The sequence below is a fragment of the Budorcas taxicolor genome, chromosome 8 (genome assembly GCF_023091745.1).
Source record: "Budorcas taxicolor isolate Tak-1 chromosome 8, Takin1.1, whole genome shotgun sequence".
NCBI classification, from domain to species: Eukaryota; Metazoa; Chordata; class Mammalia; order Artiodactyla; family Bovidae; genus Budorcas; species Budorcas taxicolor.
This window is the reverse complement of record NC_068917.1, coordinates 31,003,559-31,020,002: the sequence shown is the minus strand read 5'-3', so window position 1 is coordinate 31,020,002 and position 16,444 is coordinate 31,003,559. Positions and strand designations below refer to the sequence as shown.

The 16,444-nt window shown below is 43.5% G+C and overlaps 1 protein-coding gene across 1 annotated transcript in view; it reads right to left on the bottom strand.

Moving 5' to 3' along the window:
- Positions 1 to 16,444, bottom strand: part of BNC2 (basonuclin 2) — a 315,782-nt gene that overhangs the window by 126,264 nt on the left and 173,074 nt on the right. Inside the window, exon 4 of the mRNA XM_052645134.1 lies at positions 9,395 to 9,630. Coding sequence (XP_052501094.1) covers positions 9,395 to 9,630 — 236 coding nt within the window. The remainder of the gene's footprint in view (positions 1 to 9,394; positions 9,631 to 16,444) is intronic.

Here is a 16,444-nt window from a genome sequence, read left to right as displayed (position 1 = left end):
TTAGAATTTGGTGAGCTATCTATTTCTACTTTGCAAGGGTAAAGGGAGGAATATTTTTATTTTAGCTCTGAGTACAAAACATCAAGCTATGTCCTTGGATATAAGGTGTTTATTTTCATTGCTGTTCAAATAGTTAAGAGCTTTGGCCAGGGTTTCAAAAATCCCTGTATTCCTTTTCCAGCTCTGACCCTGCCTGAGAGGACTTTAGCCACGATAACTTTAGAACCAGGGATAATAGTCTCTGAAACTCTCTCTCTAATAGGGAGGTTAGGAGGATTGCTGGGATAATGTCTGTAGAATAGTCCAAGCAGTCGGGAAATCAGACACTATAAATATAGTACATTGTCCTGAACCATCTACTTTTGGATATCCTTGCCAAAGACAGGGGGAATCTTGACCATTCACACCTGCAATCCTTCTTGCCTGAAAAATTCACATATTGTGGAAATGATGCAAAGACCCCTTACATGATGGTGGTGATAATCCGATCTTTAGTTGAAGTCAAATAATCCCTCCTATCTGTACATTCTTATAGCTTTGAGCTTAATGCCTATGATTTATTAAAAGATGTTTCTTCCATGTGAACGAAGGCTTCCTGAGAGATCTTTTCTTGTGTACTCAGCACAGAGTAATTTATCAATACAACTGGCTATTTGAAGGGCTATCTAAATGAATGTATGCCTAGATCCATTTTCTTTCTGTTTCAGAAATTTCCTCAGAAATCTCTCAGGTCAGATAACAGCCATTAAAAAGGGTGCCTATTTTAAGTAAATTTTACTTCATGCAATGGAGTGAAAGCCCAGAGACTCGAACCATTTAAATAAATTCATCAAGTACTCATTCATTCTGTGCCAGGTGCTTGGAAGGGTATTCAAAGAGTTGATGAAATAGAGAAATGCAAAGGTAATAAAATAATAGTCATAAATGGAATAAGTCATTACTCAAAAAAAGCTCACATGTATATACACACACAATGTAGTAATGGTTAATAAGAGTGCTGTGGTCTACTTATTGCATTAAGGACTTTATATATATCATTTCATCAACCGTTATAGATGAAGACACTAAGATACAAGTATGTTAAATAATCTGTCTTAGGTAACAGAGCTATCAGGAGGTAAACCAAGGTTCATACCCATGTCTGTTTCACTCCAAAGTCCAAAATCTTTGTCACGATCCTCTCCTGGCTCTTACTTGTAAGCACACGTGTACCATGGACATATATACATGCAAGTTTGTATGTACATATGTATATGCACAGGTATGTATGTACTATTTATCTACAATTGAATAGCATCTACCTTTTCACCTGACTGGCTGGGAAGACACCCTGTTCTAAGAGTCATGGTGGAATGCAAAATATTCAGGATTTAAATCTGCTTTATACACACAGCTCTAAAATGGTCAGGCTGGCAACAGTCTAGAGCAGCCTATGTCACCATCTTTTTCATCATCATGTTAACAGTTAACATTTATGGACATTTAGCAAGCAGCATGACTAAATGCTTTATGTGCATCATCTTAGGTTATCCTCACAATAAACCCATGAGGTAGTGAGTATCCCTGCTTTACAGGTGAGGGAGCCCAGTCTGAGGCTCTATTTTCACACACCTAGTAAGAACTGGATCCAGGATTCAAACTCACACATTTGCCTTAACTACACTCATCTTTGCCCAAAGTTTCCTGGCCTGTTTAAAAAGCAGGCAGATTGTGGGCTGCTGCACCACACCCGAGAGGGGCACTGACCTGTGGGCATTCTGCAGGGGCGGAGGCACCACTGGGAGCGACTGCTCGGCAGGACTAGTGTCCCAGCCCCCCCCAGTCACATGGCCCTAATCAGACGTAAGCTCTCATTAGCGACATGTGGAGCCAAGTGACCCACTTTCAGGCCTGGTCCATGAAAACCTTCCCCACCGCCCCTCCACCCAAACTCCCTAGGGGCTGCCATCAGGAAGAGGAAGCTGCAGTCCCACAGAGAGGCAGAGCCATAACATGGCAGAAGCCCTAAAAAAAATAAAGTGAAAGTGTTAGTCAGTCATGTCTAACTCTCTGTGACTCCCCTGTCCATGGAATTCTCTAGGCAAGAATGCTGGAGTTGGTTGCCATTCCCTCCTCCAAGGGATCTTCCAGACCCAGGGATCGAACCCCCATCTCCAGCACTGCAGGCAGATTCTTTACCATCCAAGCCACCAGAATGGCTAAGTTAGCCCTCAAATCACCCCAGGGAGGAAAGAACTCACCACACATTGGCTGAGACATTGGCTGAGAAGGAGAAAGAAATTCCTACTGTGTTAGCCCACTAGGATTTTACAGTTTATTTACTATCAGTTCAGTTCAGTCGCTCAGTCGTGTCTGACTCTTTGCGACCCCATGAACCGTAGCACGCCAGGCCTCCCTGTCCATCACCAACTCCTGGAGTTCACTCAGACTCATGTCCATCAAGTTGGTGATGCCATCCAGCCATCTCATCCTCTTTCGTCTCCTTTTCCTCCTGCCCCCAGTCCCTCCCAGCATCAGAGTCTTTTCCAATGAGTCAACTCTTCTCATGAGGTGGCCAAAGTACTGGAGTTTCAGCTTTAGCATCATTCCTTCCAAAGAACACCCAGGACTGATCTCCTTTAGAATGGACTGGTTGGATCTCCTTGCAGTCCAATAAGAACTAGCATCCTAATCACTAATATCCTAGTGATATTAACTAATGGCTAAAACGTACTTCCTATCTTTTACTAAGCATCTGACATCTGCATCTGACATCTAGCATCTCAACATGTTCGAGAAACAAGCTGAGCCTGGAATGGACACTGTCCTGCTGTAACTATAGAGACCCAACTCAATGTACAGATGTAAATGAAAGTACCAGCTGGAACTAGAGTTACAACCTGATTTTATCCACATTAATTCATCATTTCACCATCCAAAAAGCAAGAGAGGTATAAAGGGTTATCTCAACTTGGACATGAAGAAACCATGGCTAAGAATGGCACATTTTCCATGTTCACATAAATAATCGGTGGCAGGACCAAGACTGTGGCCCAATCTTCTTACCCAGCACCCAGTTCCTCCTTTACCATCCAACCTGATATCCTTTTATGGACCAGGAAAAAGCTACTTCGTCTCTGCTCCACTCTTGGCACATGATATAGTTGAACTCTTACTAACTAGGTATAAAACCTTCAGTTTTTTACACTCAATTACAAAAGGCATGTATCCTTGGAAAGGTTAGTCAAAGATGAGCATTGACAATGAAGCATTATTAAGCATTAGATCTAGAGGGAAAATTTGGGTCATGGAAATCAGAAAACAAAGGGAAGCTGATACAGGTGGAATATCAGGAAATAGGCAAGAAAAGGAACCCAAAATAGGAACCAATTTCACATAATTTTGCTACTGAATATTTCTCCAGCCTTCTATGTTCCCCAAACCACACCACTGATCTACAAGACAGTCACATATCACAGCTTGATAGTCTTACTGCTCACAGAGTCAGAGACTCACACTGGAATCAGATTTCAAAACTTCCTCCATCCAGTATTTAGCAAGCACTATTACGTGCCAGGCTGGGAGGCAGCTTACAGTGAAGCTTATGAACAAGAGGAAAGTGGTTCTTAATTTTCTGGAAGTTTTGCTAATTAACAATTTCTATGATCAAGGAAAAGTCACTTGACCTCTTTGAGCTTCAACAACTACAAAAGTTAATTCACTGGCAATTCCTAGAAGAGGGTGGTATGACAGAGAGGATTCAAAGAGCAAATGTATGTGAACTTGCTCCACAAAAGGGCTGTTTAAATCCAAGTGTTTGCTTAATATTGATGTTGCCTACCACACAGATACCACAAAACACTTACACTACACAGACCACTAGCTAGGGGGTGCTGGGGGGTGGAGCTTCTGTTTCTCTTTTTCCTGCCCTCAGTAGCTCAGCTGCTATTACAGCCTTTGGTCCCCAGGACACCTAAAGAAAGATGAAGGGCCATTGGACCAAGTGAAGTCATCGGATATGCCACGGGTTCCATACTGAAATATCAAGTTATGTCAAGTGAAGCAGAATTTTTTACCCATTCATTTAACAAGTATGTACTGAGTACCCTGGCTTCATGGCATTTCTGAGTGAGGAAGCCAGGAAAAAACATTTTAACAGTTGACTTGATTTATTTCAAACTGTATTAGAGCTTGAGGGATACAGAATTCTGAGAGACAACCATGTGAGAAAAGACCCACATGGGTTAAGCCGGACTGAATAAGGTCTCTGTGAAAAAGTGGGACTCTGGTGGACAACTAATGAGTAAAAGAGTCCAGGCAGGAGAACCCACGTGTGCAGGGGCCCCAGGATGAAGAAGAATTGAGTGTGTTCAGGAATGGAAGATTTCTGATGAGCTTCACAGAAAGAAGCTATGAAGTAAGCAAGGTTAGTGGAAGTTACTTATCTAGCCTCGCAAATCACTTGCTCTAGAACTTCTCAGAGCCTTATGCTAACGTTATCACAAAGCCTGGAATCAAGGCTGCTGGGAGAAATATCAATAACCTCAGATATGAAGATGACACCCCTCTTACGGCAGAAAGCAAAGAACTAAAGAGCCTCTTGATGAAAGTGAGAGAGGAGAGTAAAAAAGTTGGCTTAAAACTCAACATTCAGAAAACTAAGATCATGACATCTGGTCCCATCTCTTCGTGGCAAATAGATGGGGAAACAGTGGAAAGAGTGTCAGACTTTATTATTTTGGACTCCAAAATCACTGCAGATGGTGACTGCAGCCATGAAATTAAAAGACCCTTGCTCCTTAGAAGAAAAGTTATGACCAATCTAGACATCATATTCAAAAGCAGAGACATTACTTTGCCAACAAATGTCCGTCTAGTCAAAGCTATGATTTTTCCAGTGGTCATGTATGGATGTGAGAGTTGGACTATAAAGAAAGCTGAGTGCCGAAGAATTGATGCTTTTGAACTGTGGTGTTGCAGAAGACTCTTGAGAGTCCCTTGGACTTCAAGGAGATCCAACCAGTTCATCCTAAAGGAAATCAGTCCTGAATATTCATTGTGAAGGACTGAGCTGAAGCTGAAACTCCAATCCTTTGGCCACCTGATGCGAAGAGCTGACTCATTTAAAAAGACCCTGATGCTGGGAAAGATTGAAGGTGGGAGGAGAAGGAGACGACACAAGATGAGATGGCTGGATGGCATCACCGACTCAATGGACATGGATTTGAGTAAACTCCGGGAGTTGGTGATGGACAGGGAGGCCTGGCATGCTGCAGTCATGGGGTCACAAAGAGTCGGAAACGACTGAGTGACTGAAATGAACTATCATAAGGCTCTAAGGAAAGGTTCCAGAGTGGAGGTCCTCCCAATGTTTAAGTTGGACCTCCAAGAACAATGGGCCCAGATAGTCGAGGAAATGTTCTCCTAGAGGGTTGATTGTTCTGTTAGTTCTGATTGTTTCAAGACACAGGTGACTTGAAATGGGCATCACTGCTTCTTCTCTCACCAGGCTGCTGACACCTCAGCTAATTATTTGGAGTATCTGATATGGCTCCCTGAATCCTGGCAGGACTCATTTTGCAAAGGAGGAGATTTCCACACATGGGCTGGCAAATGAGCCCAGGCAAGTCAGTTACATGTTCAAACTGCCAAAGAGACTGTGTGAACACTTGATTTTTAAATGATTAAATTCAACAGTGATAATCACCCATATTCTTACTTCCTGGGTCACAGTCAGGGAAAATGGGGAAAGAACAGGATACTGCTTTTAGCCCTTGTCAATAGATCTACCATGAGATATAGACTTGAAATAAGAATGACTCTTCAGCAGCAGGAGAAAAAAGAATACCTCATTTTGCTTTTTTAGGATCAGATTGCCTATTTCTTCCTTTTTCTGTTGTGTGGGAAAATGCCTAAAATTTGCTTCACTTTTCTGGCACTTTCTGAATGAACACTTTAATTGGTACACTGGAGAATACTGGGTTCTTCACCTTTAAGATACTACCTGGATTCTTAACTCACTGTAATCCACGTCATGCTCTGCAGTTTACAGCCTGCTGGTTAGCTTATGAATCACACAGATAATCATATAAGTAAAAAGCAATTTTACAGAAACAGTACAGGATTCTTAAAAAAATTGCCAGTCTTTTAAATAAATCTGTGGCACCACTATCATCTCCCTCTTTTAATAACCTCTTCAAACATGCTTGCAAAGGATAGTTTCGAACAGCCAGCCCCTCTTTTCCCCACATCCAAAAATTCAAAATAAGATCAGATACTGCGATAGATACGTTTTACCCATTCAAAAGTATTTCTAAAACCAGAAGTGGCTGTGTTTATACATGAGGGATGTAGGTTTGGACCCAGAGAGAGTTAAATTAATATCCTGGCTTTACCAGTTCAACTTACAGTACATCTTCATTTGCCCAGTAACACAATCTATAGCCAACTGCTAACCAAGTCAATATGTGGTAAGACTAACAGCCACCCTAACTTGCCTTGATAATTATTCTCCTTTAACTGACATAATATTCAATATACTGTTGTTGAGAGCAATAATGCTAAAATTGATGCCTTGAGGGCTACAAGACAATTGAGTTTTAGCCAGATAAAATGACTTGTACACTAATAGTGCATTATAGGTTTCCACAACGTTTGGATGCACATTTTACAGTCTACCTGCTCAAGTATGTTACATGTAATTATATTCAAAGTCTTCTGAGCATACCTCATCATTACTATATATAATTTTAAAAATACTGGCCAATAATCAAACAACATGGCTTGAGAGAAAAAAGGTTTATTTCTAAACCGCCTACATATTTTTTTTTAAATGAAATGATCACTGTCTCACTACATAAGTAACAGCGTTATGTGCTTCAACTTTTTGCTTTTTTCTTAAACTGAGAATTGTTTTCACAAGAAACAAGTAGATGATAAACGCTGAATAACAAAAAGCATCATTTAAATAAAATTCATATTACATCAATCCTACCAATAAAACAAGACAGAAACTAAACACAGTGTTCCTCTAATGTAACAATCATCTACAATTTTCTCAAAATGTCAATTTTAGACTCTGAGAAAAAATATTATATTAAATTTGAGACTTTGTCAAAATTGCCATGAAATTAATGAAAATTACCTATAATTTAAGAATCACAATAATTGAAAGTGTTTCTTCTATGTAGTACTTCACCCCCAAATTAGAGACTATAAATATTAGTTAATGGCCTTGTTGAATTTTCCTCTGAAATTTCGTTTCTCTTGTAATTCGTATTTTTAAATCTGAGGCCTTCATACAGAACAAAATGTGGAGTATGTTTTCTATGCCTCCCCTAGAGGTTGTGTTGAAATACTGAGAAAAAATTAACACCTAAGTAGTAATTGCAAGTAAAACACAGAACAGGCACTGTTCAAGGCAGAACAATAGGATTACACCCCAGAACAACGAGCAGACTCTGTATTTATTGCCATCAAAATGCCACAGTACACTGGGTTGTCATGATGACGAATCATCACAGTCATGCACGTATCTACGTGCTTCCATAAAGAGGCCATACGTAGGGTCCACGTAACTTAGGCAAAAACAGACACGTAGAACAAAAGTAAAGCACTGGTGATAGACCTAAGCATCACAGTGGAGGCAGTAAAACGGGAACAGGTTGGGGAATATTACTCTAATTTTTTAATAAAGGAAAGAGTGCTTAGCCAAGCTGACAGCTCCATTCAAAACGCTGCAAGAGGCTTGTTCCTTCCTGTAGGGTAAAATCCACCCCAAACGGACATTAATAATCCTGTGCGGAAGCCACTAGAGAAAGACATGGCACAGTGTGCATCTCTAGGCTGGCAGGAGCAGGGACTGTGAGACTGCTCCCATGCTTCGTTCTTTCTGGCCTCTTTCTCCTGGACCCGGGGTCCCCTCAGGCCCCCCTGACCACCCAGGACTTAACTCTCCACTCACCCCAGTGAAATGTCCCCATCCCGAGGCAAGTGAGATAATGCTCGTGAAAGTCTTCTATAAACTGAAAACGTAATGTATAATTATTCCTATTATCAGCATCATCTCGTCTTTTGAAGGCCAAATTCCCCGTGCCTTCCAAGTTGACATCTCACTACAAAATGATTCTACACTAACCAAGCAGTCATTGGAGCAGACAGGTGATCCTACTTTCTCCTACCTTCCCTCTTTCTTTACTTCCACATAGCGACCCCAGTCTGCTCACTTGCCCTGGCTAACACCTGGAGAACGATAGGAATGTGTTGTGTGTTCATGCCAGGTTAAAGCAAGGGCGAAATTCTACCCCCCCTCAACCCTCACTCATTACACACCAAGCTGGCAGCCTTACACACATCACAGGCTGGTTTGGGGGATCAACAAGGCTGGCAGAGCCAAAACCATTTTTTTTTGAAGGGGTCAGTTCTCCTGGTATTATTCCCCATGAGAAATTTCAAAACATTGCTTCAGATTCTACCTTCTCCAACTGCGATCTCCTTTGGCAAGAGGGAGTATCTCTTCATCGTCCAGTGTGGTCTTTTTGGATCCTGGGGTCTCCCAACATGCCGCTTTCAACATTTACCCTTCAAGGGTAGTAGGAAGACAGATGGCCATAAAAACATTTCAGAGGCAAAGTACACAATGCATAACGACTTAGGAGATATGGCAAAAAAAATAAAAATAAAATAAAAATTAAAAAAAAAAAAACAGAAAAGGCGAGGAGCCTAGGGGTATGGGGAGTGGAGGCTGCTGGCCTTCAGAAAAGTCTCTTACCAGACCCGAGATGCCCTTGACACAAAGAAGGGGCTCAAGCTGGAGGAACAGCTGCTGTGAAGGCCAAGTCTATAACCAGGTCTGCAGGTTTTGGAATGTGAGGGTTTACTGGTTACAAAGGCAGGGAGCTTATTACAGAGGTTACACAGTTTTTCCTCTGATTTGGATGAAGAAGCAATAAATGGTTAGGGTGCAGAGACCACCAAGGAAGTACCAAACCTACCAGGTTAAGTGTGAGAACGAACTCTGCTAAGCCCAGATGAAGAGCAGTCTCAGACTGCCACAAACCCATCACCCACCTCTGAGCCCTCCCTTTCAGAGGAGGCTTCCAGAAGACTCAGGGAAGCTGGGAGGCCCATGTTGTAGGGAGAGGGCGCTGAATTCAGAAGAATGCGAACAGAGCAACCCTAAGCAACAGGCCACCATCTCCCTTCTAACGTTCACCACGGAGCCTGGGCGCTGGCCGGCTGGCACACAGTTCTTGCTTTCCAATCCCCTGCCCAGCCTGCCGGAAGGACCACGCTAACCAGAATGGGGCATGCATGCCTGGGCCCGCGGAGGGTGGGAGGGCAGGACTGGCCCAGGGCTCTTACCCCAGCTCTCCTCCAGCGGGCCCCAAGACCCCACTCTGGCGCTTCCCCCTACCTGAAGGATGTACCCCCGGACGTAGTCGCGCAGCGTCCAGCCCAGGCCATGCAGGATGTGGAGCACCTCCTCTTGCTTCAGGACGCTGAACAGACGGTCCAGTAGGATCTTGAGCCGCACGGGCACCGCCTGCGTGCCGTAGAGCATCAGACTGCTGATGTCGAACACCACATTGGACTGCACGATCTCCACCTGGGTGGGGTGGTACAGGTGCTGCGTGCTGAGCTTGTCCAAGGCTGCGGCGGTCCCGCCGGAGGTGCAGGGGCAGCGGGAAGGCAGAGGGAAAAAGGAGAGGGCAGAGATAAAAGAAAGGAGAAGCCAGTTACTGGAAGTTACGGGGGACTGGGTCTCCATTTCTATACCTGGATGATAACTGAAACTGGACGGTGTAATGTACACAGCGCTCATCCTACCTCCTCCCGACTTGTCTATGTTCTTGTATTCCATGTGTTTATAAAGTCCAGACAACAGCAGGCACAACACACACTTGGTTTGCAGGAAGAGAGCCACTGTGGAGGCTTCTAAATGACTGTGGCTGGCACTAAAAACCCAATTAATTTGCTAACTGAACTAGGGCTCAACCCAAGCCACCATGGTGTCCCCCGTCCCTGCACCTAAAGGAGGAACACATACACACAGCTGCCAAGTCAGGCCCCAACTGCACGTTCAACCAGCATCACTTTTCTGAGTAAGATTCACCCCTTAAGATACCTGGATGGCTTGAAGAGGAAGAGGAGGGTGTTCTTTGGACTTATTAAGAGGTTAATCCAGAGGGAATAAGGAAAGCTGACCTCTGGGGGCCAGATGGGGGCTGGTCATTTACCTTAAGCTGAATTAGCTAAGAGGAATTATTCCAAGACTCAGTTCTCCAAAATTCCCCTCTTGCTATTTACCCGTTAGTTTAGTGTTCTCTAAGTTATTCAGAAGAAATAAACAAGCAAAAAAAGAAATTCAGGTCATAAATAGGTACTCTATGAACAGCTGTGATAAAGGGTTTATAGTATGAGATGAAAATAGAAAAAAAATGACTAAAATCAAAGTATGAGGATTCCTGTGTATTTCAGCTGCATCATCTCAGCATAGAAAACTGAGGATGACCATTCTCAGAGTAAATATGTTCAGTGGAACTAATGTTTCAATAATTAGGCCTTTTTCTCCTCGAATTTGAGAAATCACATTTCTGCCCTAGCTCTGAAAGCCAGGTAAGGCTGTTCATTCTCATCCCCATCCTTATCTGAGTTACTGAGAACCCTACTGGAGATAAACGACATTTTTACTCAGTTTCTCTAGAGTGACCCATTAAGATACAGCATTGTCCCATCCACAGGGCTCAAAGAGATGCTGCAAAGATGACTGCGATAATGAATGAGAGGTCCTTTGAACAGAAGAAAAGGCAAAAGCACTGGATCAGCTGCCAGAATTATACAGATATGACCTTCTAGAGACTTAAAGAGAGACACACATGAGCCTGAAAGATGCGCACCTAAATGGGCATCAGACAACAACTGCCAGGCTCAAATCTACCTAATTCTACCTGCAAGCACCCAAGGTTTCTGCACGTTCTAACCACTGTCTGGCTGAATGCCTCAATCACTCTTCCCAATAACCTTCTCCCTGATCAGTGCAGGCTACCACAGGTGCACACACTGAGCAGCTCCTCTTTTAATACACTGGTATTTCTGCATATTAATACGAGTATTTAAAAGTACACGCACACACACACAATTTTTTGTGTTTCAAATGTATTTTTTCAGGGCTCCTCCTCCACTCTCGTTTCCTCCTGACTTGTGGTCACTGGAGAGTTCATGTACTCTTGATAAATTGCCTTCTTACATCCACAGTGTAAAGGCCCTTATCATTTACCCGCTGGCTTCATTCAACACATTTACTCCCAGGAATACTTTGTCAAAGAGTTCGGGTTTCCTCATACTTCATTTCTTGCAGCTGATTTGTCTGATCTTTCCTATTCTAGTGGTTAAGTCAACTTTGAATAAATAGCTTTAAAAATTAATTTAACGTTTTAGAAAGATAAGGGATTCACAAGCCTAGGGACTGAAGTCTTCTCTCACTCCGCAGGGCATTTAGACGGCAGGAAAGAGGCATTATCATCCCTGTTCTTCTTCAAGTACAGCTTAACTACTCATCTTCTGAGCAGTGGCTGCTCTGCTTACAGAATCCAGTATCCAGCTTGGGTGGAATCTGCTCCTCCTCCCTTCCCCTTTATCAGACTCCTCGTATCAGACTCTTCTTCACAAGGTACACGGCTGCAACCACAACAAGTATGAAATCTGGGAGGGTCGGGCAGAGGGGGCATAAAGTGCAACTGAACCTGCTTTCTGTCCATGTGACTGGCACCTTGTTGTCTATGCCTCGAGTATATGTAGGGGTGTGTACCAGTGTACCAGGGGTGTGGGCCAGGTGTAAAGTTCACCCCTCTCTCTTCCCACTCTTTAAAAAGGGCTGGCAGTTTTAGAGGATGAAGAGGACTAAACTGTTGAGGGTACAAAGAGAGGCTGTTCAAAGAACTGAAAAAGAACAGGTAGAACAGATAAGGCAGAAGTATATCCCTAGATGCGCCATGAGACCATCAGAGAGTAAGAGTATTCAAAGGACGTGAATGGGGACTTCCCTGGTGGTTCAGTGGTTAAGTATCTGTCTTCCAACACAGGGGGTGTGGATTCCATCCATGGTCTTAGGAAACGAAGATCCCGCATGCCGTGCGGCAATTAAACCCACGCGCTGCAACTACTGAGCGCGTGTGCCGCAACTGAGACCATGCAGTCATAACTAACTGAACAAATATTTTTTAAGAAAATAAAAGGACATTACTGATTGTTTAGCACGTCACATGTCCAGAAGAAGGCATTGTTGTAAGTAGAGGTCAACAATTTTTTGTGTAAAGGGCTAGACTGTAAATATTTTAGGTTTATGGGCCTTGCCTCCAGTTTCACAACTACTCACCTCTGCTATTATAGAGAGAAAAGCAAACTTAAAACTAATGGGCATGTCTGTGTTCCAATATAATTTTATTTACACAAATAAGTGCCTGGCTTACATTTTGGGTTCCGATATGAAAAATAAAAGGGTGGGCCAGACAGTTTAAAAAGTCAATATTTGATACGGAAAAAGCTCCTAGTGTGTGATTTAAGCAGCAATTATCATGGAGATGAGCCATAGAGGAAGGCTGGAAAAATTAAACTGCCCAGCTTGCTGATGTCAACTGCAAATCTCAGCATAAACACATCACCAAAGATTATGCTCAAATGTCTTAAATGAAATCAAAACTTTCTGCTTTATAACTGCTGGATGGTACTGAGTCACCAAGTTGTCAACAGCTTTACGGGGATGTCTCCTTGGTCAGCAAAGGGTTCAGTAATGATTTTTAAAACTGTCATAGTAAGCTGAAAACTGGACTCTGCCTAAGGTTATGCTCTTCCTATGTCTGATTGTGGAGCAATCAAGACTGGAGCTCAGGCAGGTTAGAAATTTGAGCCAATGGGAATGAAGGGAAAGCAGGGCAAGAGCTTGCTCAGCAGGATGGAATGGGGAAAGATGGTCCCCCACCTTAATGAGCTATGGGCCAACCCTCTGTTAAGATTGTCCTATATCAATTGTTTTGCCAAAATTCCTTCTTCAAATGAAATCTTTACCAGAAACTGGACATAAAAATATATGAAGGTGAAGCTACTCTTGGTAAAGCTTGAGTGGACATGAATTTGATAACTTCCCATTATGAGTTACTATCTCTTCCTTCCCTGTTTAAGCATCTCAGTGGGACCCCTAGGGTTCTCAGAAGCAGTTTGAAAAGCACCTTTCTATACAACGAGATGATATCAATTGTTCCTCCAGCTGTGCTTCCTCTTCATTCTGGGTACAGAAACCACGTTTCTCTTCAGGGAGCCCCTCTTCCTGTACACTCAGTACAATTTATTTCATACAATGGAATATTCCTGAAGCCAGGCCTGGAGAACCAGTACCTCCCAGTTCCTTGGCCATAAAAACCAGTTTAAGAAAGGGCAAGTGACCTAAGTCTGAAGAGCGATATTGAATCCAGGGTTTCAGTTAGAACCGTGGGGAGTTTTCCCTCCTTGAAATCGGTAGTTGTCAAATATGCTTGGGAATGAGAGTCACGTGGAGGACAGGTGGGCTGCAGAATGGCTGGAGAAAGACTAAGGACTAACAACGCTGTTTGAGCCAGAAGATACAGTTGCAGAAGAAACAGCTATTTTTCAGTTACACGAGCCAACAAAATCTCTCTCCCTTTCTCTCCTCCTATGTCTGCTGGAAGTAGGATTCTGTAATTTATATCTAAGAGCCTTAACTAAGACAACTACCTTTAGGGGCTATTCTTTCAGCTAGATAACATGTATTTCAAAGAAGCTGGCAGCAGTTCAACTAAAGGTATGTTAGTTCCAGGCCAAAGGCAGTTCACAATATCTCCAGTGACTGGGATGAGGGTATCCCTAACAATTTTATATCTCACACAAATTTGCCAAGGGTGATGGACACCATCAGCAACATTAATAAATAAAAATAATTGTTGTATGGGGGGGAATAAAGGAAATGACCATTTAAGTACTAACTAAATGTCAGGCAGGCATCATTCTAAGGTTACAATGATTTTGTTTAATCCTTTAAAAAGATTAAGAACACAAGACATTACTATTACTGCCTACAAGTTCTGTGAGGGTCAGTTAACTGGCCTAAGGTCACGTAGTTATTTCTCCCAAGAAATTCTGTTGCTACTGCATGTTCAGATAAACAGTCAATAAGCAACTCTAGTAACGTGCAAGTCTTCATCATGCTGGAAGTCCCTAACTGCCAGCAGTCTGGGCTTCCTGCCCATCACTCTGCTGAAGCAAGCATTTCAAAGGTCACCATCACCTGCCTTCCTACAAAATCCGATCGCTTTTCCCTTCATTATTCTCCATGATCTCGCCATAGCAGCTGACCTTATTGATCACCACTCCTCCGAGCGCGCTCTTCCCCTTCATTCATGCATACATGCATTTACTCACTGGCACTTAACAACTCATCCCCAAGGCAGGCGCTGCATGCAGATCTCTCGTCGTCTATGCTAGAAAAGAGATGTGATGAAGTACTGACGGACACAGAAGAAAGGGCGACTCTGCAGGGGCGGGAAAGTCTTATAAGATACTGGCAAGCAAGAAAGGAAGGTGGCAGTCCAGGTAGATGGAACTAAGGTAGGGAGTCTCAAACACTGTGTGTCTCAGAATCAGCAGAAAGCGCCTGTTAAAACATAGATCAGATCACTGGGTCACCCTCCCCTGGAGCTTCTGATTCATTGGGTCAGGGGTGGGGGCCAAGAAACAGGATTTCTAACAAGCCTCCCGAAGACACTGATCCTGCTGGCCAGGGACCATACTTTGAGAACCACAGCACTACTGAGATGTGTGTAAGAGAACCGAATATCCAGTGGGTGCGACAAACCTGTGGCCAACAGGTGGAAGACGGATTCGGAAAAGTCAGACAAACAGTCTGAAAGAAACCTTAACACTGCAAGCCAAAACCGCTGGAAAGGTTATAATTTTATTTCTGGTTAATAGGATATCAGTTTAGTTCAGTTCAGTTGCTCAGTTGTGTCCGACTCTTTGCGACCCCATGAATCGCAGCACACCAGGCCTCCCTGTCCATCACCATCTCCCGGAGTTCACTCAAACTCATGTCCATCGAGTCGGTGATGGCGTCCAGCCATCTCATCCTCTGTCGTCCCCTTCTTCTCCTGCCCTCAATCCCTCCCAGCATCAGAGTCTTTTCCAGTGAGTCAGCTCTTCGCATGAGGTGGCCAAAGTATTGGAGTTTCAGCTTTAGCATCATTCCTTCCAAAGAACACCCAGGACGGATCTCCCTTAGAAAGGACTGGTTGGATCTCCTTGCAGTCCAAGGGACTCTCAAGAGTCTTCTCCAACACCACAGTTCAAAAGCATCAATTCTTCGGTGCTCAGCCTTCTTCACAGTCCAACTCTCACATCCATACATGACCACAGGAAAAACCATAGCCTTGACTAGACAGACCTTTGTTGGCAAAGTAATGTCTCTGCTTTTCAATATGCTATCTAGGTTGGTCATAGAACATACTAAATATTTCATAAGATTAAAATGACATAATTTTAGATGTAAAACTCTGATGAGAGTCCAGAGGTTTATTTAAAGAAACAGTTGTCAGCTGGGGCAACTTGGCTCACAGCCACAAGCCCTAAAGAAGAGGGTCGGAAGGGAGATGGTCAGGGTTCATTTGAAAAACTACCAGGACTTCCCTGGTGGCTCAGGGGTTGAAAATTGGCCATGCAATGCAGGAGATGTGAGCTCCATCCCTAGCGGGGGAACTAAGATCCCACAGGCCATGGGGCAACTAAGCCTGGCGCCGTTTAACTACCGAGCCCAAGTGCTCTGGATCCCACATGCCACAACTAGAGAGAGGCCTGCGCACTGCAACTACAGCTCCTGCACGCCGCAGTGAAGATCCTGCGTGCCACAACTACACCTGGATACAGTCAAATAAATAAATAATGGTTTTTTTAAAAAGAAAAATTACCACAGGTGATGCTGACATACACCTCTAACACAGACACATCACTGAACACCAGAGATGAGTCAAAGGGCAAGATGACTGAGAGCTGAGTGAACAGGGTAGGAAATGTTTGCAGTGCTCTACTGTGTAGGTAGTGCCTTGTGTAGGTTTGTGTGTGTGTGTTAGTCGCTGAATTGTGTCTGACTCTACGATCCCACGGACTGTAGCCCGCTAAGCTATTCTATCCATGGAATTCTCCAGGCAAGACTACTGGAGTGGATAGCCATACCTTTCTCCAGGATCTTCCCAAACCAGGGATCAAACTTGGGTCTCTCCTGCACTGCAGGCAGATTCTTTACCCTCTGAGCCACCAGGGAAGCCCCTGGACTTCAAATGATTATCTGCATAAACCTGGGGTATGCATGGGCCTTTTAGAGATATGCAGACACATGGACTCTGCTTCCAGATCCTGAAATCCCGTATCTATTCTTTCCCAAAAGGAATCCCCCTGAGAACAG